At 44.8% G+C, this 22,011-nt stretch overlaps 1 protein-coding gene across 1 annotated transcript in view; it reads left to right on the top strand.

Annotated features, from left to right (window-relative positions):
- The window catches only part of HEATR6 (HEAT repeat containing 6), a 44,553-nt gene extending 26,372 nt beyond the window's left edge, over positions 1-18,181 (top strand). The window contains exons 12-20 of the mRNA XM_025851312.2: positions 2,301-2,653; positions 3,497-3,619; positions 3,983-4,069; positions 7,528-7,662; positions 8,410-8,532; positions 9,618-9,742; positions 10,769-10,865; positions 13,886-14,090; positions 16,127-18,181. Of these exons, the coding sequence (XP_025707097.1) occupies positions 2,301-2,653; positions 3,497-3,619; positions 3,983-4,069; positions 7,528-7,662; positions 8,410-8,532; positions 9,618-9,742; positions 10,769-10,865; positions 13,886-14,090; positions 16,127-16,698 (1,820 nt within the window). The 3' untranslated portion in view covers positions 16,699-18,181. The remainder of the gene's footprint in view (positions 1-2,300; positions 2,654-3,496; positions 3,620-3,982; positions 4,070-7,527; positions 7,663-8,409; positions 8,533-9,617; positions 9,743-10,768; positions 10,866-13,885; positions 14,091-16,126) is intronic.
- Positions 18,182-22,011: the final 3,830 nt, after the last annotated feature.

Here is a 22,011-nt window from a genome sequence, read left to right on the forward strand (position 1 = left end):
AAGACTGTTGAATCACAGATCTGTACTTCTGAAACAACGCAACATATTTTAAGAAAAAAGAAAAAGAAGAAGATAGCAGGAGGGGAAGAATGAAGGGGAGTAAGTCAGAGGGGGAGACGAACTAGGAGAGATGGTGGACTCTGAAAAACAAACTGAGGTTTCTGGAGGGGAGGGGGGTGGGGGGATGGGTTAGCCTGGTGATGGGTATTGAGGAGGGCACATTCTGCATGGAGCACTGGGTGTTATGAACAAACAATCATGGAACAGTACACCAAAACAAATTATGTAATATATGGTGATTAACATAGCAATAAAAAATTAAAAAAAAAAGAAGTATTTAGAGCATTTTATAGGTCTAAGATATCCCTGCTTATTCTCAAGTTTTTGGGGAACCAGCTGTTGCCAGAACCACACTTTTGACCTCTGAAGCCCCAGTAGACACCACTGAAAGGAAGTGAGGTGGAGAATTAATTGTAAAGATTACTGGCGCTTTGCTACTTCAGTGCAGTGACTTTAGAATTAGGGGAGAGCCAAGTGCCGGGGAGCCCCCTCTGGTATATAATACACAGTTCGTATCCTTCAGGCAAAAGTAAGGATGGATGGGGGTGCCTGGGTGACTCAGTGGGTAAAGCATCTGACTCTTGATTTTTGGCTCAGGTCCTGATCTCGGGGTCATGAGGTTGAGCCCCACATCAGGCTCCATGCTCAGTGGAGGGTCTGCATGAGATTCTCTCTCCCTCTCCCTCTGTCCCTCCCCCCACTTATATGCACTCTTTCTAAAATAAATAGATAAATCTTTAAGAAAAAATAGGAAGAAGAAGTAAGGATAGATGGACAGTCAGAGACATCATTCTCTTTTTGAAAGAAAAACTGGAGTATAAAACCTAACTTCTTGAACATTATCTCCTCTGAAGTTCGGATAAAATTCCAGAGCCTCAAGTCCCCACTGGCTAGAGAGTCTTATTTCTTGTTGTTTCTTGGCTTACTCCCACACAAAATATCTATGTGCTGTAACACTTGCCTGCAGAATAGTTGTTCCTTTTGCTTGCAAGCTTTAGGATCGGGCCACATTCTGGTAAGTGAAGTTTTTCAATGCGCGTTCTAGTACTTGAAGGAGGTGGTGATGTTTCTGAGGCGTTGTGGGAGGACTGGTGGACCCGGAGTCAGGCTGAGGGTCTGCAGCCCAGTCCCACTTCTGCCATCTCAGAACTGCAGCTCTGTCAGAGCCTCGTTTCCTCCTCACAGGAAGAAGTAGACCCACCTCATAAGATGTTTATAAGGCTTAAATGAGGTAATCATGTGTAAACTAAGTCCAATTCACTTGTTTCGCCAATGTGTAAGATGGGACCCAGAAAGATAAATCCTGTCTTCAGGTCTCTCATCACGTTAGAGGCAGAAGTAAGATTGAAACAACCCAAGTCTTTGGGCTCAGTGCCCTGCTCACTCCCCTGCACCAGCTTTTCTTCATCTGCAAACTGAGGGGAGTAGATCAGGTCTCAAAAGCCCCTTCCAAGTGTCTGGCTTTGTCCTCCAGCATTTTTATTATTAAAATGGTCAGACCCACAGAAATTTGAAAGACTAGTAACAGTGAACATCTGCATACCTCTACCTAGGCTTGACAATTGTTAACATTTGTCGTGTTGGCTTTGTCTCTGCATATGTGTGTCTGTGTCCTTGTGTATACATATGTGCGTATAAATATGTGTATTTTTGAACCATTTGAAAGCCAATTACAGGGTGCCTGGGTGGCTTAGTCTGTTAAGCGTCTGCTTTCAGCTCAGGTCATGATCTCAGGTCCTGGGATCTAACCCCACTTTGGGCTCCCCGCTCAGCGGGGAGCCTGCTTCCCCCTCTTCCCTCCGCCCCTCCCCCTGCTCATGTTCTTACTGTCTCTCAAATAAATAAAATCTTTAAACAATTTTTAAAAAGTCAATTACAGGGGCGCCTGGGTGGCTCAATTGTTAAGCGTCTGCCTTCAGCTCAGGTCATGATCCCAGGGTCCTGGGATCGAGCCCCGCGTCGGGCTCCCTGCTCGGCGGGAAGCCTGCTTCTCCCTCTCCCCCTCCCCCTGCTTGTGCTCTTGACGGTTGTCTTCCAGCACGTTTCACGTGCTCAGTTTGCCAGATAGTCTCTTGACAGTGTTGTTGAACTTCTGTTTCTGTCCCATATAGTTCTCTAAACCAGACGTTAGGGCTAGAGGTTTACTTCGATGCAGGTTAACCAAGGATGCTCTAACTCTTCATAGCCTGCGGGGGTAATTATGACCCCACAGTGATAGTGATTCCCACTGACTTTGGCAGATGTGAATGTTCGAGTGTCAAGCCTCACTCTCTTGGGAGCCATCGTGTCCACTCACGCGCCTTTACCTGAAGTCCTGCTGCTCTTACAGCAGCCCTGTTCTTCCGGACTCAGTAGCAGTTCAGCGACTCCCCACCTCGGCACTCCTGACTGGTGCAAGAAAGCCTCCTCAGGACCCTTTCTGGAGGAAGCATCAGTTAGCTCCCCTAAGGGGTCTTCAGAGCCCTGCTGGCTCATCCGACTCTGCATTTCCACGGTTGTACTGCCCAAGGAGGATTCCTGTTCAGGGAGCGATGCTGGCTCTGCGGCAGGAAGCACCTATGAACCATCCCCCATGCGGCTGGAGGCCTTACAGGTAGGAGGTTTCAGCTCCTCGTTTCTGAAATGGCAGTCATCATTCTGCCTTTTTCAAAGGGTGATGGATTGTGAGGAGTGAGTCCATGAAAATAATGTAAAACCGAGCCACGGGCCAGTGGTGTTAGTGGGAGTTGTATTTCAGGTGTGAGTGTTCCGTTGTTTTGTTTTGGTGGAGGTTGGGAGAAAACTTGGTTGTAAGTGTCAGATGCGTTCCTTTTTGTTGCAAGCCATTTTAGTCACCTCCGTTTTTATGTGACGGGTGGGTACGCTAGATTATATAATAATTCCAAAAGAAATCGCACAGTTCATCTTTGATTTCTGCAACTTTAAGTAAGTGTGTAATTCTCCATAACTTCTGTTTCATCTTCTTTCTGCTTAGAGACAACAAAATAATTGCTCCTTCAAAGGAAGAAAACGATCCTAGATTAACGTACTCGCTTCTGTACTCAGCTGTGGTCTAAGACATGGGTTTGGTTCTGCACTCTGCTGCTAATTGTCTGGTTGATATTAAATATGCCCTGTAACCTTAAACTTTTTCAGCCTTAGCTCCTTCAGCTGAAGTATTCGATTCGTCCCTGTCTCAGAAAATTGTTCCCAGGCTTAAATAATATTGCCAGTCTTAAACACATTTCACAAATTGTAGAGCACCATGAAATTATATGATACAGTTCGTTGATTTCAGTCATAAAATAAAGATTATGGTTGTTCATTGCATTCAACATTAGAATCCTGCCCCTTGTTAAGTGTGAGTGATGTCTGTTAATATTAAAGCACTTTTCTGGATATAGCAGCCCTGCATGGCATTCACATCTTGGGGGTTATTCCTCTGTTCTCTTTGCAGGTTTTGGCTCATCTGGCCAGAGGCTACTTTTCAATGGCTCAAGTGTACTTAATGGAACTTGGAGAGGTGATTTGCAAGTGCATGGGGGAAGCAGATCCGTCCATTCAGCTTCATGGAGCAAAAGTAACTTTCATGAACAGCCACCTGCTTTTTTCTTCTCTTCCTTTATGTTCTTCCCTCTGCTGCATGTCTGTCCGTTCTGAGGTTCCTTACAGAGGTTTCAGGTAGGGAAAGTCATACATTCCTTTATTTTCAGCTCTAATACAAAAACCCAAAGAATTCATTTGGTGATAAATTACCAATATATTTCTGGTGATTTTTTTCCTGAAAGAATGCCTCTGACATAGGAGTTGCTGAGAAAGGAAAGAAAATTCAGTCGGAAATTGTTTTTCCCCTTGATCTGAGGTTGTCTCCAAACAAGTGAGGTTTTCTACCTCCGTAATTCTAATACTGTGCTTTGATAATCTATTTCTTTTACCTTGGCAGCTTCTGGAAGAACTGGGTACGGGCTTAATACAACAGTATAAACCAGATTCTACCGTAGCATCTGATCAGAGAGTGCCAGTCACCTTGGTGAGTACATGTCAGTTCACCGTTTTCTCTTTTCTTAGTGCTTCAGTCAGTTTTGAGGCTCAGTGATAAAGTGAAGTAAACAGCATGACTTCTTCCAGTATCAAAAACTAGTTTATAATCTGTGCTGACATGATACTAGCACAAATAGGATTTACTTGCGCTTCAGTTTCTTTGCAGTTCCGTGTGTGGTCTAATTATGTGTAACATAGAGCCAGCAGTTTGAAAAACCACATGCAACCTACTTTGGTTATTCTTCCACATGCAGCCTAGTTTGGTTATTCATCCTGCCCACGAGGCCGACTGGAAAGATGGGAAGAGACAAGCATTTGGAATCAGAAGACAGGAGATCAAACCTAGGAAGCACCATTAATGGGTGTGCGAGCAGTTTCCTCAGAAGGAGGAATAATAATCTTTAACTCCTGGGGCTGTTGGGGATTGAGATGTAAAGATGCTGGCACATAGTAGGTGCTCGATAGAGGTCAGTTCCCTTCACTCCCTCTCTGCCGTGCCCCCGTGGTTCCCATTAAAGCCCTGAGATCGCGGGTGGTTGCTGCTGTCCCCACACTGTGCCCATCCTCTGGAGGTGTGAACACGTGGCCCTACCAAAAGTGATGGGTTTTCCTCCTGCCCTCCTCATCCTGCCACTTCTTTCCCCTTTGCAACTTCCATCATCCTTGCAAGGAATCAAGAATACCTAGCCCTAGTGCTTTCCCGAGACTGCCACTAAAGCTGGAATGTCACCATTCACAGGGAGATGAGTTGATTTGCTCGGACGGACCTGAGTTTGCATCCAGACTTCCCCCCGCCGCTCATCAAGTGACTTTTAGGCAAGACTCTTATGTTCACATTTGGGTATTATTTCATCTGTATAAAAGGGATACACTTGCTATATTACTTGTCAGTTGCTAGTAGTAAATTATCCAAAACACTTAGCAGCTTAAAACGACATACATTCTCTCACATAGTTTCTGTGGCCCAGGAATTGGGAGTAGCTTAGCTCGGGTCTCTCTGAGGTTGCAGTCAGGATGCTGGCAGGGGCTGCAGTTCACTGAACCTGACAGGGGTTCAAGGATCTTCTTCCAACATGGCTCACTCCCATACCTAGCAAGTTAGCACTGGCCTTTGGCAGTGGGCCTCACTTACCTCCTCCCCATGAGGACCTCTCCAGAGGGCTGCAGGAGTGTCCTCCTGATACAGCAGCTGGCTTCCCCCACAGCAAGAGAATCAAGAGAGAGCAAGACAGAAGCTGCAGGGTTTTTATGACCTTGCTTTGGAAATTTCCCATTGTCATTTCCACAGCCCCCCACTGGATACACAGGTCAGCTCTAGCCAGTGTGGAGGCAGAGGGCCACCTCCTTAACATAGGAGGCGAGGATCACTGTGGGCCATCTTGGAGGCTGGCAAGCATACCTGTCCAAAGTTTTCTGGTTTGGGGCGGGAAAGGCCCAGATTGGGTTTCTAGGAGCTGGGATTTAGGGGAGGACGGAACTGGGCTGTGGGATACATGGTAAAACTCAGGACTAAATCCATGGGGCAGAAAGTAGAGGTACCAAACCACGGACAGATTTGCAAATGCACGTGAAATCCCCGGGTTTTTAGAAAGCATGAGAAGGAAACTGTTCAAGGTACTCTTCGGGTGCCTTCCTTGAGAGCTTTAAAGTGAGCTCATTTTTCATAGTGCTAACAACAGCTCCCTGCTCAGTTTAAGAGTCTCCATTATTCACTGGGCACTATGTGAGGAACTTCACACATAGTGTTACATTTTACTCTCACCCAGACTCTGCCAAGTAGACAGCTTTGCCCTGTTCTCCTGAAGAGGAAGCTACACTTAGTTTCGGTGACTTGCCCGAAGTTGCAGAGACGGGAAGCAGCCGCTGAAGGATCCAGCTCTGCCTCTGGATCCCGCACTCTTTGGACTCTGGCACCCGCCTCTGGACTCTGCAGGACCCTGACGCCCATTAGCAAGTTACACCATCTCTTCATGCCTCAGTTTCCTTGTGTGAAGGTAGAGATAATGACACATACTTCGTTTAGTTGCGCTGAGGACTGCAGCGGGTAGATCTGTTTGAGGCACTGAGAGCAGCGGCTGCTGCCGTGACCGCCATCATCTTCCCCCTTCGCCTCACGATCGTCTTCTCTGGCCGCCTGACTGTAGCAGACCATTTCTTGGTCGGTCAAGTGGAAGGATGCAGTTGTCGTTTTCTGAAGCCCCTTCCATTGCTGTGGAAGGACTACCAGAAGCATTAGAAAAAGCTGCTGCATGATCCAGTCAAGAAATGGGCAGAAGACATGAACAGACATTTTTCCAAAGAAGACATCCAAATGGCCAATAGACGCATGAAGAAGTGCTCAGCATCGCTTGGTGTCAGGGAAATCCAAATCAAAACCTCAATGAGATATCACCTCACACCCGTCAGAATGGCTAAAATTAACAAGTCAGGAAACGACAGATGTTGGCGGGGATGCGGAGAAAGGGGAACCCTCCTACACTGTTGGTGGGAATGCAAGCTGGTGCAGCCACTCTGGAAAACAGTATGGAGGTTCCTCAAACAGTTGAAATTAGAGCTACCATACGATCCAGCAATTGCACTACTGGGTATTTACCCCAAAGATACAAATGTAGGGACCCGAAGGGGTACGTGCACCCCAATGTTTATAGCAGCAATAGTCCACAATAGCCAAACTGTGGAAAAAGCCAAGATGTCCATCGACAGATGAAAGGATAAAGAAGAAGTGGTATATATACACAATGGAATGTTATGCAGCCATCAAAAGGAATGAGATCTTGCCATTTGCAACGACGTGGATGGAACTGGAGGGTATTCTGAGCAAAATAAGTCAATCAGAGAAAGACATGTATCATAGGACCTCACTGATATGAGGAATTCTTAATCTCAGGAAACAAACTGAGGGTTGCTGGAGTGGTGGGGGGTGGGAGGGATGGGGTGGCTGGGTGATAGACATTGGGGAGGGTATGTGCTATGGTGAGCACTGTGAGTTGTGCAAGACTGTTGAATCACAGACCTGTACCCCTGAAACAAATAATACATTATATGTTAAAAAAAAAAAAAAAGATGAAGATAGGAGGGAAAGAATGAAGGGGGGGAAGTCGGAGTGGGGGAGATGAACCATGAGAGACGATGGACTCTGAAAAACAAACTGAGGGTTCTAGAGGGGAGGGGTGGGGGGATGGGTTGGCCTGGTGATGGGTATTAAAGAGGGCACATTCTGCGTGGAGCACTGGGTGTTATGCACAAACAATGAATCATGGAACACTACATCAAAAACTAATGATGTAATGTATGGTGATTAACATAACATAATAATAAAAAAAGAAGAGAGAGAAAGCTGCTGCTTTATAGGACATTTTGTTACTACAGCCCCCGTGGTAGTGTTCGTGTCAAGTTGGTTCCACTGTTGGCTCCTGGGCCACGGCTTTGACTGTGCCCCTGTTCCAGGTGGTGATGTTCTGGACTATGATGCTGAACGGCCCTCTACCCAGAGCCCTGCAGAATTCCGAGCACCCGACCCTGCAGGCGAGCGCCTGTGACGCCCTGTCTTCCGTCCTGCCCGAAGCCTTCAGCAGCCTGCCGGTAACCCGGGGAGTGTTTCCTCAGCCCTGAGTGGCGCCATGAGCAGCCAAGCTTCAGTCTGATTCAGATTTTTTTTCATTTTGAGCCAGTACTCAACATGCTTTCTGAGAAAAGGAGGCTCAGTCTTCTTGAGTGGGGGGCGAGGGTGGTGATAAAACTTAGAATCCTAACGTCTCGGGAGAGCTTTTCCTCCCTGTGCTTAGAGGGCGGGTGGCGGAAGTGCGGGGAGAGGCTTGTAGGTGAGAGACATTTCAGAAAGCTTTCGAAGCCAAAAGTTAGAAAGACGTGGGTCTAAGTCCCAGCTCTTCCACTCTCCGCCTCTCTGATGATCTTAACTTCTGTAAAACAGTTTTATCCTCTATAAAATGGGCACAACGTGAGGAATAACACGAAGTGTGTGGCTATACTTGGCTGGTGCCCACCGCACAGGGTATTCTGGCGGCTTCCCTTCTGTAGTCCCCAGCGGCATTTGTGTCTGCTCTTAGCTTTCATGAAGGAGCAGAATACGGTGACCCAGGTCACGTCGTGGTCGAGGTTAAAGGTCACAGATGCCATGTGGGCAAACACTCCCCTAATGCTGGGGTCCGAAGTGAACCTCTGTTCTCTGCCGAGGTAGCTTCAAGGTCTCAGTTGTGTTCAGCTCTCAAAAATGAACTCAGACACAGACTCATCACGGTTGCCTACTGAGGACAGTGGCTCATAATTCTTTCAGTCTCGCTTTTCCTTTGCCAACCTTTCTCACTGCAGAGTGACAAGCAGATCCTATGCATCACCATGCTGCTTGGGCTGAACGACAGCAAGAACCGATTAGTGAAAGCGGCGACCTCACGGGCCCTTGGAGTCTATGTGCTTTTCCCCTGCCTCAGACAGGTTAGAGCGAGCCCGCCCCGCCCTCCCGTGCCTGCGATGGGCCAGAGCGAGAGTGCTTTGGGTGCATATAGAGCTGGATGGTAAAGGACATGACATTGCTTTTTTTTTTTTTTTTTTTAAGATTTTATTTATTTATTTGGCAGAGAGAGACACAGAGAGAGAAGGAACACAAGCAGGGGGAGTGGGAGAGGGAGAAGCGGGCTTCCCGCCAAGCAGGGAGCCCAATGCGGGGCTCGATCCCAGGACCCTGGGATCATGACCTGAGCTGAAGACGGATGCTTAATGACTGAGCCACCCAGGCGCCCCCATGACATTGCTTTTAATCTGGTTTCCTTAATTGCAACTTTATAAAATATGGTAATGCCGGTACTGCCCAGGACCCTCGGTGCCCAGGTGATGTTTAAATTAATGAAAAATTGGGGGGAAAAAAAATGGGACATTACCATGTGATAGTAATAATTTAGAAAGCTGATAAATTTTTTACTAAGAAGGAAATAAATTTCTCCTTCACTCTTACTGTGACATTTATCTCCCTGAGAAGTGTGTAATTAGGGTGTCTTTTAGAAATGGATTTCATGGGACGCCTGGGTGGCTCAGTCGGTTAAGCGTCTGCCTTCGGCTCCAGTCATGATCCCAGGGTCCTGGGATCGAGTCCCGAATTGGGCTCCCTGCTCCATGGGAGCCTGCTTCTCCCTCTGCCTCTGCCTCTCTCTGTCTTTCATGAATAAATAAATAAAATCTTCAAAAAACAAATGGATTTCATTGTCAACATCGTTTCCCAAGGTGGCAATCAGTCTAAGCACAGAATTCACAGATAACTGCCGCGGACCAGACTATACGATGTTCAACAAGAGCAAAATCCATAGGCTCCTTGGGTGTGCATGGCACATACAAACCCCCCTCTGGGGTTTTAGTGAGTGTCCAAATTGTAATATAGTTGAAAAGTAAATTGAGTAAATAAATGTTGATTTTCAAATAGAAATTTGTGGTAAAGACTTAAATCTTTCTCAGAAAATAAATTTCAGAATTCCAGGGCAGCCGTGTGAGCTTGTCAAGTAACTATGGTGTTTTGTTTTATCTTATAGGATGTCATATTTGTTGCAGACACAGCAAATGCAATATTGATGTCACTTCAAGACAAATCTCTGAATGTCCGAGCCAAAGCAGCCTGGTCCCTGGGCAACCTCACAGACACTCTGATTGTCAACATGTAGGTGACTCAACTCATTTCCCCTGGGTGACTTCTGAGACTGAGGTCCCTGGAAGATACCTTTGATCTCTACTATAAAAAAAAAACCTAACAGTAATTCTCCCATATTGGGTATCAGTCTTCCTGCTTTGTTTCGTTTTCTGTTACTTCAAGTAATAAGATTAGTAAGTTGTGGGGCCCCTGGGTGGCTCAGTCAGTTAAGTGTCTGACTCTTGATTTCAGCTCAGGTCATGACCTCAGGGTTGTGAGATCGAGCCCCACATTGGACTCCATGCTGGGCATGGAGCCTGCTTGGGATTCTCTCTCTCCCTCTCCCCCCTCCCCCCAAAAAAATTAGCAAGTTGTTCTTTATATATATGTGTGTTTGTGTGTGAATGTGTGTATATTTAATACTGTATGCTGATATAAGTAATATATCCACATTATAGAAAATGTGGAAAATATAAAAGTAGAAATTCAAAACCATAGTAATGGTTGCACTACTTTTTAAATGTCAAATTTGTAATTTTTTAAAGTAATATATTCACAGGTTAAAAACATTCAAACAGTACAAAAGAGGCATTCAGTCTAAAGCCTTGCTCCTACCTTGCTCTCCTCCCTAGAGGCAGCTGTTGTTCCTCATACGCTAGCGTCCTGCTTTTCATTGCTGAGCTCTCACGTATAATGTGTATAAGCATTCTCCCAACTTCTATAAATGTGAATTATTGTTACACAGTCATCACGGTGCAGTGATCATTTAACCGCTCCCCTGTTATCAAACATCTGCATTATTTTAGGCTTTGATATGCAGTGAACATTTTGGTGCACGAAATTCTTTATTTTGAGATACACCTTTTGGTCACATTCCTAGAGGTGGACCTACTGGGTTAAAAGGTATAAACTGTAAGTTCTTGGTATAATCTGAACAGATTTGTTGAGCTGTTTTCCCCAATTTTTTATAGTTATTCTAAGTGAATGTATGTGTATTTGTGTATGTTTAACTGGGTTTTACCATTCAACATGTTTTGCCTGCTTTGGATGGAATAGGGAGACACCAGACCCAAGTTTCCAAGAAGAGTTCTCTGGTCTCCTGCTCCTGAAGATGTTGCGATCAGCTATAGAAGCATCCAGGGATAAAGACAAGGTAGACTCACAGCACTAGTATTGCTCAGTTCAACACTTAGTGTATTATGGTTTTGTCCCACCAAATTTACCCCTGTTCAGAGGAGATTGAGAGAGTGCTCAGGGTACGATGTGGCCTACTCCACCTTGCACGGTTTCTCTCCTGTCTCCTGTGTCCTGAAAAATATCAGTGCTATTTGTAATACCACTCCATGATCTGCCCATGTTTGTTTTAATATTAATCTGCTTTTGTTTTGTTTTGTTTTTTTCCAAAAAAATCTTTAAGTAGAAGTGACAGGTCAGAAGGATGAGCAACTCCTGGCTTTGAATATCCCCGGTTAGACTAATAAGCTGAAAGCATAGAAATGGGTTTTAGGGTCAGGCAGACATGGTTCAAATCCTGGCTTGCCCTTTAGTAGCTGGGTGACGTTTGGTGTATTATTTAACTTCTCTGAAGCTCAGTTTCCTCATCTTGAACATGGAATCTCGGTGGCCTTGGAGATGCTTGTGTTGAGGCACCTAGCATAGCACCTGACCCATACCGAATACTTAATTTAGCACAGTGATTCTGAAAACCTAGGAAACCCTGCCTTGGACTGATTTGTTCAGAATTTCTGGGATTAGGGCCTGGGAATTGGTTTCTGAAAAAAGAAAGCTCCCCAGATGATTCTAGTATGCTACAAAGGTTGGGACTCTAATGGAAAAGTACTGGACTGGAATTTTGAAACCTCACCTCTCCTCCTCACTTTGCTGCAAGCCAGCTTTGCCCTGTTGCCCCTGGGCCTTCCATACCATCTCTGCAAAACGAGGAAGACAGAGCTCTCTGACGTCTGCTCTTAAGACATCAGTGAGGAGCTGTGGAGGACCTCACCTTTCTTGTTTTTTAATTTTTTATTGTTATGTTAATCACCGTAGTTTTTGATGTAGGGTTCCACGATTCATTGTTTGTGCATAACACGCAGTGCTCCACGCAGAACATGCCCTCTTTAATACCCATCACCAGGCTAACCCATCCCCCCACCCCCCTCCCCTCTAGAACCCTCAGTTTGTTTTTCAGAGTCCATCGTCTCTCATGGTTCGTCTCCCCCTCCGACTTACTCCCCTTCATTCTTCCCCTCCTGCTATCTTCTTCTTTTTCTTTTTTCTTAACATATGTTGCATTATTTGTTTCAGAAGTACAGATCTGTGATTCAACAGTCTTGCACAATTCACAGTGCTCACCATAGCACATACCCTCCCCAATGTCTATCACCCAGCCACCTCATCCCTCCCAGTGAGGTCATATGATACATGTCTTTCTCTGATTGACTTATTTCACTCAGCATAACACCCTCCAGTTCCATCCACGTCATTGCAAGTGGCAAGATCTCATTCCTTTTGATGGCTGCATAATATTCCATTGTGTATATATACCACATCTTCTTTATCCATTCATCTGTCGATGGACATCTTGGCTCTTTCCACAGTCTGGCTATTGTGGACATTGCTGCTATAAACATTGGGGTGCACGTTATCCTTCGGATCCCTACATTTGTATCTTTGGGGTAAATACCCAGTAGTGCAATTGCTGGATCGTATGGTAGCTCTATTCTCAACTGTTTGAGGAACCTCCATACTGTTTTCCAGAGGGGTTGCACCAGCTTGCATTCCCACCAATGGTGTAGGAGGGTTCCCCTTCCTCCGCATCCTTGCCAACATCTGTTGTTTCCTGACTTGTTAGTTTTAGCCATTCTGACTGGTGTGAGGTGGTATCTCATTGAGGTTTTGATTTGGATTTCCCTGATGCCGAGTGATGGTGAGCACTTTTTCATATGTCTCTTGGCCATTTGGACGTCTTCTTTGGAAAAATGTCTATTCATGTCTTCTGCCCATTTCTTGATTGGATTATTTGTTCTTTGGGTGTTGAGTTTGATAAGTTCTTTATAGATTTTGGAGACTAGCCCTTTATCTGATATGTCATTTGCAAATATTTTCTCCCATTCTGTCGGTTGTCTTTTGGTTTTGTGGACTGTTTCTTTTGCTGTGCAAAAGCTTTTTATCTTGAGGAAATCCCAATAGTTCATGTTTGCCCTTGCTTCCCTTGCCTTTGGCGATGTTTCTAGGAAGAAGTTGCTGCGGCTGAGGTCGAAGAGGTTGCTACCTGTGTTCTCCTTTAGGATTTTTTTTTTTTTTTCCTTTAGGATTTTGATGGACTCCTGTCTCACGTTTAGGTCCTTCAACCATTTGGAGTCTATTTTTGTGTGTGGTGTAAGGAAATGGTCCAGTTTCATTCTTCTGCATGTGGCTGTCCAGTTTTCCCAACACCATTTGTTGAAGAGACTGTCTTTTTGCCATTGGACATTCTTTCCTGCTTTGTCAAAGATTAGTTGACCATAGAGTTGAGGGTCCATTTCTGGGCCTTCTGTTCTGTTCCATTGATCTATGTGTCTGTTCTTGTGTCAGTACCATACTGTCTCGATGATGACAGCTTTGTAATAGAGCTGGAAGTCCGGAATTGTGATGCCGCCAGCTTTGCTTTGCTTTTTCAACATTCCTCTGGCTATTCGGGGTCTCTTCTGGTTCCATACAAATTTTAGGATTATTTGTTCCATTTCTTTGAAAAAAGTGGATGGTATTTTGATGGGGATTGCATTGAATGTGTAGATTGCTCTAGGTAGCATTGACATCTTCACAATGTTTGTTCTTCCAATCCATGAGCATGGAACGTTTTTCCTTTTCTTTGTGTCTTCTTCAATTTCTTTCATGAGTATTTTATAGTTTTTGAGTACAGATCCTTTGCCTCTTTGGTTAAATTTATTCCTAGGTATCTTATGGTTTTGGGGGACCTCACCTTTCTGATGGCATGGGCTGTTCACCACACAAGACCTTTACAGAGTTTCAAGAAGCTACACCTTTACAGGCTTCTTGTCTCATTGGCTGTCTTGCTTTAAGATGTCTAAGACTTCCTGGGTTTTTTTTTTTTTAAATACTTTCTGTAACATCATTTTGGCAAAGCAGATTTCTAATGCTGTTTTTTTGTTTGTTTTTTACATTTTTTTCTAGGTAAAAAGCAATGCAGTCCGGGCCCTTGGAAATTTGCTTCATTTTTTGCAGCCATCTCATATAGAAAAGCCCAGGTTTGCTGAAATCATTGAGGAGTCCATCCAGGCCCTAATTTCTACTGTTCTAATTGAGGCTGCCATGAAAGTCCGATGGAATGCCTGTTATGCAATGGGGAATGTATTTAAAAATCCTGCTCTTCCATTAGGTAAGAAAGTCTCCCTCTTCTCTCTGGTGGAGGGCCCTAGGACAACACACACCAGCCTACATTGTTATTAAAGATGTTCCTCACATTGGTACTCATCACAGTGTTAGAAAAAAATGGAAACGTTCTGAACACCCAAGTTTAGGGGAATGGTTGAGATAAATCATAGTATATATATTCAAAGAGATGGGTTTTTTTTTTAAGAGTTTATTTATTTGAGAGAGAGAGAGCACGAGCAAGGGGGAAGGGCAGAGGGAGGGAGAGAGAGAAGCAGACTCCCCGCTGAGCAGGGAGCCCAATGTGGCGCTCAATCCCAGGACCCTGAGATCATGACCTGAGCCAAAGACAGATGCTTAACCAACTGAACCACCCAGCCACCCCTCAAAGGGATCTTTTAGAATTATGTTTACAAAAAGTTTTTGATAATCTGGTCAAGTACTTCTGATGTTAAGCAAATTAAAACAGGATATGAAATTGTTTCTACAGCATGATCTCAATAAATGGGTAGAAAAAAGGACTGAAAGGAAATTAGCCTAATTAATAACAGCGGTTGCCTTTGGAAGGGATAATGAGTAGGATATTTTTCTGCTTTCACTTTCTAAATTTTCTACAAGAATATATGTTGTTTTAACAGCAGGGGGTAAAAATGAAGGAGAAAAAGTGGCTTGGAAGAAAGGGTAGAAATTGGAAATCCCATGCGAGCCCTTGGTACTGAAGTGGGCTGCTGCAAAGGAGGGCATCTAGGTAATGACTTGCCGTGTACCGTGATAGAGCATCGGTGGCTAATAGCTGCTTAGGCATGTGGGTCGTAACTTCCAAATCCCATTCACTTTCCTTACCAGCATTTGCCTTATACGTTTGTCTCTGTGACAAGGTTTGAAACAAGTTGTGTTCCTGGGGAGGTAAATCCATTCTGGACCAGCAGGGCATGCGTCAGGTTAGGGAAATCTGGCTCTGCTCCCTTTTATTGCCAAGAGCTCCCAGCCAGGGGCACCTGGCTGGTACAGCCAGAAGAGCATGTGACTCTTGATCTCAGGATTATGAGTTCAAGCTCCACGTTGGGTGTAGAGATTACTTAAATAAATAAATAAACTTAATTAAAAAGATAAAAGGGAGCCAATGGAGAAGTAGCTTCTCTGCTTCCAACCAAGACCTAATGGAGCAGTAGCTTCTCTGCTTTTCCATGCAGGAAATAGCCTAACGTAACCTGTGGAGTTGGAGCTCCTTAAGGTGCATGTCCGCTTGCCTGTCTTCAAAGGCAACAGAGAAGTTGGAAGGGGCTAGGAGAGTTAGGGAAGCTGAAATCTATTTTGCTGCCCATCTTGAGGAAGAAGAATCCCGCCCCCCCCAAAATGGAGTGGGGAATCGTAGCTCTGATGAGGAAGAAAGCAGGCTGATTTCCTGAGACCATCAGGAAGGGAGAGAAGACAGAAATCTGGGCATCATCATCTCAAAATTAGACAGTTGCACCTTTGGTTAACCTGAGCACTCTGTTCCCCAGTCACTGCCTAAATAGTATTTTCTTTCTCTTTACCATAACATGCATGACTTGCTGTGTCCAGAGCAGTGTCTGGATGCTAATGTAGGTGAAGAAATATTCCTTTGTCAGCATGAACCAGGCTGGGCATATGGTTGTGCAGTGTGGGCACTGCTCGGAAGCATCCGACTGAGAGAACAAGTGGGGTTACAGTTCAGTCTGTGCGCCTCCACCAAGCCTAATGCCCTCGGGACAGCCCCTTCCCAGAGAAGAAGCCTCTTCCATGGTTGCCACAGTCCCCATTTAGAGTAGCAAGTAGCAGAGGCCCCGAGCGAGCCTGGTTGTTTAGGGAAACAGGAAGTTTGGGAGTCACTACTCGGCGCCTCCCCCAGAATCACATAGTCAGCACTGGTCACCCTAATCCTATAAGGTTAGTGTAAGGATTAAATGAAAACATAGTGATTAGCTTGAGCACTCGTGTGTGTGCTTCCTCGGCTCCTCTCCCTCGTCCCTGTTTATTTCTAAGCCTTCATTTGTTTCAATGCCCATGGATTCTTTCTAGGAACAGCCCCGTGGACCTCCCAGGCCTATAACGCCCTGACGTCGGTTGTGACATCATGCAAGAACTTCAAAGTGCGCATCAGATCTGCCACTGCCCTTTCCATCCCGAGCAAGAGAGAGCACTATGGGTCTGTTGACCAGTATGTTCAGATCTGGAATGCATTGGTCACTGCCTTGCAGAAGAGCGAGGACACCACAGACTTTCTGGAATTCAAGTACTGTGCCAGCCTACGGACCCAGATCTGCCAGGCACTGATTCACCTCTTGAGCTTGGCCAGCGCCTCAGACCTGCCCTACATCAGAGAAACCCTTGAATTGAATGGGGACATGGTGCAGTCCTTTATCCTACAGTTTCTAAAATCAGGAGCAGAGGGAGAGGACCCTGGAGCACCCCACAGCTCGCATGAAAGAGACCAGCTGGTCAGAAGGGCCCTGGAGCACGTAAGCAGCATCCAGGCACTGGCAGGTGACCCAACCAGGAGGGCCATCGTCGGCTTTTTAGAAGACATCCTCACCATTTATTTTGACTCGTCTGGATCCCAAATAGCGCTCCCAGAATTAACAAGTCGGTGAATAGTCCGCCATACTTCCAAGTGTCGAGTAGTAATAGAAAGACCCAAGCTTGAGTATCAGAAATGCAGGATTTAATTTTAGGGGCAGAAACAATGCGTTCACTTTTATTTAGAATAGTTTAGCGTCTATCTAAATTTTTCTCAAAGGGCTCAACCACTTTAGAGAGTGGTTCCACGGCATCGGCCACTGTCCAGACTGTTGGAGCCTCTGAGCTGTGCAGCGGAGCTGGGAGACAGGGTTGAGTGCAGGCCGAGCAGACTGAGTGGTCGTGAAGGGCGTTTAGCCTCAGAAGGTAGAAGCAAAAAACAAAGGAATTTAGGGATTAGAATGTTGTGTATTGTGTCTCTGGGAATTGTTTTTCTTTTATAATAAACTAATGAAAAATAGCATGTCCACAACCTCCTCTGTTTTCAGATCAAGTTGCACTTACAGAAAGCTTCCCGCAGAGCTGATGTTCAGCCAGTTTGCACTGGGGTAACTGCTTCAGTTGCTAAAATACTGAAAAGTTCCTTACAGGTTGGTAAATAGCTGCTGCACTGACCTCCCCAGTACCAACCCTGGAAGCCTCTCCACAACCCACTCATGGAAGCGTTGACCCCCGGCACAGAGAGGCTGCCTGCATAGGCCCGTGTCTGTTTCACCCTGGCCGAAACACCTATTTCTGTCTCCGTTCCCTGATGTCCTGTGGGAAAATGTGGTGGTTTCGCCACCTTTGAATTTGTGCCTTAAAAAAAAATTATTTAATTTAGATGGTAAGAAAGAAAGGTTTTTAAATTACATTTTGATCATGTCTAAGCACTTACAAAAGTCACTTCTCACTGAAGAATTATTTACATTTTAATTTTGCATTCATCTCTTAGCCTCCAACAGTTTGTGAGAATTGACTTCAGGTAGGAATTTAGATACATAAAAGAACCAATTAAAATGATTCCATACTTATATTTGATCTGGGATAAATAAGAATCAAGATACATAGAAAGGGTTTTGGCGATACATTCTTTAACTGTTGTTATTTAGCTTAAAATACCTATTTTGGGCCATACATGTGTCCTCAGCATTTCTCCTTTGCCCCTAAGTTGCTCTTTTCCCTCCACTGTTGTTGCTGGTTGCTCAGGAAGTGCTACCCAGGCAGTTTGGGGAACAGAGTAGTCTGGTAACTGAAGGCCCACTTTTCCATTGGTAGAATACCAGCCAGTTTCCAAAGAAATAGACCACAGGTACAGTAAGACACCCCTATATAACAGTCTTTAAATTCGCTTTTCTCTGGGGATGATTCTGGACACGAATTGTTACAGAGGCCTGGGGCCCAAGTTGAACCTGTACTGATCTGAGGATGAATCTCAAAACCTCCTTCTCTTGAAGGGATACATCCTTAGTAGCAGCTCATTTACTTGTCACTTCCATAAAAGCAAAAATGTGACATTGATAGCCACTATTTGGGGGGCTCTCACTGGTGAGTTTCTTGATAAAATATTTGTGGAAAGACTTTGAATGGTTTGATTTGATGATTTGCTCTTTATCTCAAATAAATCTCATTTAAAAAACAAACAAACAAAACCTTTCCCTTCCATAAAGGTTTCCAGGTCTCCAGATGTTAGCGTGTCCATATGCAGGGAAAGACCAGGGGTCGGCTGCTGGGAAGTCTAGGTATCAGGGTACAGTTCCTGTCTGGATGGGCTGCTGACTTCTCTCTGTGGCACTGCGGGGGTAACCCAGGGGCCAGAGCTCCCTCAGACGCCCGGGGCCGGGGCCTCAGGAAAGCTGCCATCTTGAAGGGAAGCCGTGCAGACAATGAAGAGTTAGAACTGAGTCTGATGCAGAAACAATAGAAATTTCAGCTCCAATTCCGAACCCTCATTCAGAATGCCAAGTTCTGAACTGTCTTTTGATATTTAAAAGAAAAAAATTGGAGAAGGGGTCCTCCAGGTACAGATGGCTAAGAGCCTTTGTTTTTAACAAACTGACTGCGTTAGGATACCTCACTTACTTTTGAACCTTTTCTGTGACCACTAAAAGAAACTCCCTAATTTCTACCCACTTTTATAACTTGAGGAAGGCACACGTTGTAACCTCTTCTGTGGTATTAGTTAATGGGAAAGCAGGGGTCCTGTGGTGATTACAGGGCAGCAGAAACCTCCCAGGGGCTACCAGGGCAAGGGCTTCCTCGATTTTGACATTTGTGCATGAATGCTGACCCTGAGCAGAGCCCCACATAAGAGCTCTGTGAGTTCTAGCAATTCTGGTTCACTTGGCCTTCACTTCCTTAATACAGTGCAGTGGTCAAGAGCCTGGGCTTAGATCCTGGCTCTGCCACTTCCTATCTGTGAACCTTTTGTGCCTTAGTTTTCTCATCTTGTTAAATGGGGATAAGAGTGACTACCTCGTAAGGATGTTATAATGATTAAATGAGTTAATATGTGGAAAGTTCTTAGAATAGCTTCTGGTACTCAATAAATGTCAGATATTTAATTTCCTTGAATTTTCAGAGGGCTAGACAGAAATACTGTCAACACACCACGACCTTTCGTGATGACAAATAGCTGGATTGTCCTGACTGCTCCTTCAGGTGAGGTGTTACCTGGGCTGCCTCGGGAAGCTGAATCCAGCCGTGTGGGAGAGGCACTGCCCCAGGACCTTGGTAGCCTGACTTGCATCTTGCCCCTACAGGTCCCCATGGACCAGGGAAAGGACCAGATGTGTGGGAGGCCACAGACTTAACAGGGCAGCAGTAACCCCTTCCCTAGTTCTGCTTCATGACCCATCCCTGAGGGCCAGTGAGAAAGTACAGATCCAGTTTCCACAAGCTTTGGAATTACACCTGGGTTTTAAAGGACAGAGCTTCAACTTAATAACGACATCCGTGGGCAAGTTACTTGACCTCTCCTCTGGAAGCTGGGGAGAGCGGTACCTCAGAGTTTCAGGGGTAGATCACATGATACGAGTGAAGCATCTGGCTTGGAGCTGGTACAGAGCAGGCGCTCAATAAGAAAAGGTGCCCTCGTTAATGCTTTTCTTTGATGTCTTTCCTGGGCTTGAATGTCTGTCTCCTTATTGGAGAGAGATTGGAGTGGGATCTTGGGGAAGGAGCATCTGTCTGCTTTTAGTATAAAGCTTGAGTCTTCAGGTCAAAACAAAAGGGATCCTCAGCTCTCGTGGACGAGGGCATTATATTCGGGTTGGGGCCAAAGTCTCGGATACTCAGCATTCATTTGCCTTTCCTGTCCAGCACACCCAAGGACTACAGCAAGGCCATCAGCAACAACAGCTCATGGCACAAATGTGGGGGGCGGGGGTGGTATGACCCCTCTGCAGATAGAATGCAGAGCTGCAGCAGCTTGGATCATTTGCAGAAGCCTTCCCTTGTGAGTTACTGTTCTGCAGTTGGTTCCGTGACCAGCTAGGATTTACTGTGGGAATGCAGGCATTTTTGGAATGAGCAGATCTATTAACAAAATGTTATCATGTTAACATGTCAAATAAAACCCAAATGGTCATTTTTATGGAGGCCAAAAGAGCATTTGATAAAGTTCAATGTCCTTTTCTGATCAAAATTCTTTTTTAAAAATAAAAAAATAAAGATACTTCGTTAACAGCACAAAATATACCTATCAGTGTCTTTGCTTAAAAAGTCAGAATTGAAACAAGCCATTCATCACGATTATTACCTAACACCATACAAGATTTAATGGCCAAGGAGATGGTTAAACCAGTGATAGAATTTTCCAAGAAATTTTTTCAAAGAGTTTCTGAATTATCATTATTTGTAGAACACCAGTCTGAGAGACTGAATTCACAAATCAGTATTTGCCAAAAGTCAAGAAAATCAACTCAGAAAATAATAGACCTCATAGAAGTTCTTACATTCTTAAGGTAGCCGTTTACAAATATGCCCAAACAAGTGGCTCTTCTGTATGTCAGCAATAACAAATGTGACTTTTTTTTATGTCAGAAAAGATTCCATTCACAATAACAACAAGAAAATAAAATACTTAGGAATAAATTTAAACAAAGCCAATGCAAATATTTTGTAAAAAAAAAAATTAAAAATTTTTCAATGGTCACAAAAGAAGACATTGAAAAGAGAAGGTATACCATGTTCTAGATGGAAGGACTCAAGTATTATAAAAAGACCACCTCTCTTCAAATCTATAAATTTAAATTTCTATCAAAATAAAAAAGATTTATTTAAGATGACAAAATGATTTTACATTTCATCTACAAAAGTGAATGCAAAAATTCAAACCAAGGAATCCGCCTTTTAGCCGCCACACTGTGGGGGAAAAGAGAATTTCTCCCTAAAGTAGTGTGCCCCGTGGAAGCACTTTTCCAGCCTTTGTAAATCCACACCCCTGTCTGTCAAATACAAATCCATCTCTCCTTCCAGTCCTACCTTGTCCTGGTCCCGTCTCTTTCCTCTAGATGCAGCTGTCATGAAGGGAAGGAGTAAACAGGACCGTGAACGAGGGACGGGAGAACTCAGAGCACCACCAAACTAGCACTGAGTTTGCCATTCCCCCCCCCGCCGTCCCCCGGTCTCTCCTGGCCTGGACTCCAAGCAGACAGAGACCTGAACCTGCAGACCAGATGCAGACCGAAAGAGAAAAGCTCTCTATTTCCTGCTTTAGGAAAAGCAAAGAGAGCCCTGTAGGTCAGAGAGTGGGGGCATTTCTGTTTGTTGTTGTTTCTCCCCTCCCCCAGAGCAGCCCCTTGGAAAGCCCACTGGGGCAGGGGCTCTTGCAGCCAGGCCGGTGCCTAAAACTACAGGGAGGGAACTCTTCTCTCCGTCCAGAGGAAGTGTGGTCCCAGCAGCAAGAGAGTGATGACCAAGTGATGACCATTGCTTTCTCTCTCCCTCTTGATTTTCTTATTTAACCTCTTAATATGATAATATTTTGTTAATAGAACGCTGACCCCAAAGGGAAATTCGAAACTTCACGAATGAAAGAAGAGCAACAGAAATGGGAATTATTTGGTTAAATATAATCGATTATTTTCTCATTTTGAGCCCATTATAACATGTATAATGTAAGTTTCACTTCCACAACATTGTCTGATGGGGTTTTAGCGAATGTAGATACAGTACATATGAAAATTATAAGAGGTAGGGTATAGGGATCTGTATGGTAGTTAGATTTCTTTTTTTTTTTTAAGATTTTATTTATTTATTTTACAGGGAGAGACACAGCGAGAGAGGGAACACAAGCAGGGGAGTGGGAGAGGGAGAAGCAGGCTTCCCGCTGAGCAGGGAGCCTGATGTGAGGCTCGATCCCAGGACTCTGGGATCATGACCTGAGCCGAAGGCAGACGCTTAAC

The sequence above is a fragment of the Callorhinus ursinus genome, unplaced genomic scaffold, assembly GCF_003265705.2.
Source record: "Callorhinus ursinus isolate GAN/ISIS: 27379988/994484 unplaced genomic scaffold, GSC_fseal_2.0 scaffold34, whole genome shotgun sequence".
Lineage (NCBI taxonomy): Eukaryota > Metazoa > Chordata > Mammalia > Carnivora > Otariidae > Callorhinus > Callorhinus ursinus.